General features: G+C 44.4%; 2 protein-coding genes across 2 annotated transcripts in view; one reads left to right on the top strand and one right to left on the bottom strand.

The window, feature by feature from the left end:
• anapc11 (APC11 anaphase promoting complex subunit 11 homolog (yeast)) overlaps positions 1-563 on the top strand; it is a 1,333-nt gene extending 770 nt beyond the window's left edge. The window contains exon 2 of the mRNA XM_024289320.2: positions 265-563. Within this exon, the coding sequence (XP_024145088.1) occupies positions 265-410 (146 nt within the window). The 3' untranslated portion in view covers positions 411-563. The remainder of the gene's footprint in view (positions 1-264) is intronic.
• A 251-nt stretch (positions 564-814) lies between these two features.
• Positions 815-2,294, bottom strand: ppp1r27b (protein phosphatase 1, regulatory subunit 27b). The gene is made up of 3 exons (XM_024290120.2): positions 1,632-2,294; positions 1,404-1,554; positions 815-1,322 (listed from the first exon to the last, which is right to left on the bottom strand). The coding sequence occupies exons 1-3, from the start codon at positions 1,858-1,860 to the stop codon at positions 1,199-1,201; spliced, it is 504 nt and encodes a 167-aa protein (XP_024145888.1). The 5' UTR covers positions 1,861-2,294; the 3' UTR covers positions 815-1,198.
• Positions 2,295-2,897: the final 603 nt, after the last annotated feature.

The raw sequence follows: 2,897 nt of genomic DNA, 5'->3' as shown, positions 1-2,897 counted from the left end.
GAGCTAAAATAACCACTTAAATTTCCTGTAAACTTTCATTTATATAAAGAGATTCCTAAATAGATTCATGACACGTTTGTTTTTGAGGATGAAATGAGTCTGGAGGTGGAGGTAAACATCATCACTTACAGGAATTCTGATTCTTATTTATAAAATAGTGATGTAACATGCCCAATATAACTTTCCCTTCATATCTATCAACACACTCCAGCTTTAGTTAATCCATGTTTGTCATCATCTGTACGTCTCCATCCTGATCTGCAGGTAAGGTTCCCGGAGACGACTGCCCGCTGGTGTGGGGTCAGTGCTCCCACTGCTTCCACATGCACTGCATCCTGAAGTGGCTGAACTCCCAGCAGGTGCAGCAGCAGTGTCCCATGTGTCGCCAGGAGTGGAAGTTCAAAGAGTGACGTGCCGCGCTTCAGATCCCAAAACGAAAGAAAACTCTCTGATCCCAGCCAAAACTGCTCGGACGATGACGGATTACCGGCTGACGAGGACAGAATCTGAAAGTGGCGTGTTTTCACAGGAAAAGGCGAGGATTCGTGCCTTTAGGTGCTGAGCTGGTCGATTTGTTTGTGCCTGTAACTCTGAGAAAAATGTTTCCCACAGTTTCAGACGTTCAAAATGAAATCTCTGCAAAAAAGAAACTACTATTGCATAACGTGACAGTTATATTTTGTAAATGCGTGAAAGAAAGTTGTCAGAAAAGGAATGCTAATAAAATATTGCTTTAAAGTTCACATGTTTTCAGCCTTTTTATGTTTATTAAATATGTTTAATTTGAACAAAATGAGAACGAGAGATTGAAATGTAAGACAGTTTTTCAGTTTATTTAAACAAAGTATAAAAAGATACAATAAACTCAAAATGATGAAAAAATAGGTTTAAAAGCTGTAAAAAATGTATTAATAAAGCTTTTAACACAAGCTTGTTCTATGAAAATAGTTAAAAGTACTAACAAATTCAGCTTAAAAAAACATGTATAAAAAAATCAGCAGATAAGAATCAGCTTGCAGCTCCGTTCGTTAACTTCGAGGAGGTCAGGTCACCTCCTTCTTTCTCTCGTTCGCAGCTCCACGAGAGCCGAGGCAGCTCTGAACATCGGAGTCCACGACAGACCTTTCTTTCCCGCCTGTTTCTGCAGAGCTTTGCAGCAGCTTTTAGATGAGTAAAAAATCCCAGATGCCGGGCGCTCTCAGTCGTTCGCTGCCAACCCGAAGAGCTCCAGCAGCTCCCTGTTGTCCAGGTCGATGAGGTCGGCTGGCTTCTCCCCGCAGTCGTTCTCCAGCTCGGGGTCTGCGCCCAAAGAGAGCAGGTATCTGGAAGGAAAAACCCACAAAGATCAGATCGTCTGACTTCTTCTGCTCTGAAGATGGAGGAAAAAAAAGCCGGATGCTCACCGTGCAATGTGTGGGAAGCCATCACTGCAGGCCATGTGCAGCGGGGTCCATCCCTCCTCGTCCCTCTGATGGATATCTGCCCCATAATGCACCAGCAGTTTCACACACTCCAGGTTTCCAGACAGCACAGCCTCATGGATGGCCGCCATGCCTGTGTATGGATGGAGAGCAGGCGGTCAGCGGCGTTCGATGAATGAAAATGCTTTCAATGGCGAGCTTCAATCTTACCCGAGTGGTAAATGGTGCCCAGGCTCACTCTTCCAGCTCTGATGAAGCGTCCGATCCTCTCCAGCTCACCTTGTCGTACATAGTCCTGGAAAACGATGTCGTTGGGGAAGTGGACGCTCCGGGCTGGCTTCAAGGAGGCCGCCCCCTTGCAGGAGAGTGGAACGCCACACTTCTGGGTGTACCTGGTCATTCCCACAGACTGGGAAACAGGGCATTCGTAGTATTTCATCTTGATCTTCAAATCTTGTAGTGTCTTCTAGATAGCTGGGCTTCCCTTAAGGGTCAAAGAAAAAAGGCCGGTTGGTTCTTTTCAGAGCAGCTCCTGCTTGCAGATCTGTTCTCCTGAAAGCCCAGCCTCCCTGACGTCTCTTATATTCTCTGCCGGGCTATTTTAGGACGTAACGTCCCCCACACCCAATGGCGAGATTTGGAAGATGAGTAGCCCATCGGCCCAGAGCCCGCCCGCCTGCTAACCAGTCACAAGCCTTGAAGGCAGCTCACATCTCCAGGGGTATCAGTCAGTAACCTGCACCTACGTGTCACACACAGATATCTCAAAGTCATGAGGGACACCCCTCCAGCTGGCGTAGGGGTGGGGGTGGAAGCTGGAGGCTTCTGGTAAACACCAGGCAGGATGGAAGTGGTTTACTGCTGCAGTGTGTGGATGCCAAGCGCTCATATGGGAGGGCTGACTGGACTGACATAAACAGTCAAGAAAAACTGTTGGTCATACTAAACATTTGTCAAGGTGGAAATGATCATTTCTATTCAACACTTTTGTGTCACTTTCCAAATGGATGCTGGGAAATGATGCAGAGTATATTTGTAGAAAAGTTGGTCATATTTAACAGTATCATTTAAATTGGAGGTTTGTCAATATGAGAGCAGGACATCCAGACAATGGTTCTAGATCAGAGGTCGGCAACCTTTAACAGTAAAAGAAGCATTTGGGCTCGTTTTCTACTGATCAAAACCTACAAGGAGCCATTTAGTCATTATGAAATTTCGATTTGCATTCATGACCTTCTTTTTTAATAATAAATAAGAATTATGTTACTTTCTTGGAACAAAAATCTAAAAAGAACCAAGAATCTTTCGAAATGTGATTTTCAAAATAAAAGATGATGAGCTTGTAAACAATGTTTTGCAGCATAATATGTGCTTTTAACTCATTAAAGATCCAACTTTTTAGTAAAGCATATAAAATCTGTTCATTTTGGAGGTAGAGTTGAGTAAACAAGACGTCTTCAGGTCAACAGGGATGCA

Source organism: Oryzias melastigma, linkage group LG1, assembly GCF_002922805.2.
Source record: "Oryzias melastigma strain HK-1 linkage group LG1, ASM292280v2, whole genome shotgun sequence".
Lineage (NCBI taxonomy): Eukaryota > Metazoa > Chordata > Actinopteri > Beloniformes > Adrianichthyidae > Oryzias > Oryzias melastigma.
Note: the sequence above shows the minus strand (reverse complement) of the source record. Positions and strands in the feature narration are given on the sequence as shown.

Coding starts and splice junctions, on each gene's coding strand:
- ppp1r27b (XM_024290120.2), bottom strand. CDS start 1,860: ATGAAATACTACGAATGCCCTGTTTCCCAGTCTGTGGGAATGACCAGG. Junction 1,555..1,631: donor GGGCACCATTTACCACTCGG/GTAAGATTGAAG, acceptor ATCCATACACAG/GCATGGCGGCCATCCATGAG. Junction 1,323..1,403: donor GGCTTCCCACACATTGCACG/GTGAGCATCCGG, acceptor TTTTCCTTCCAG/ATACCTGCTCTCTTTGGGCG.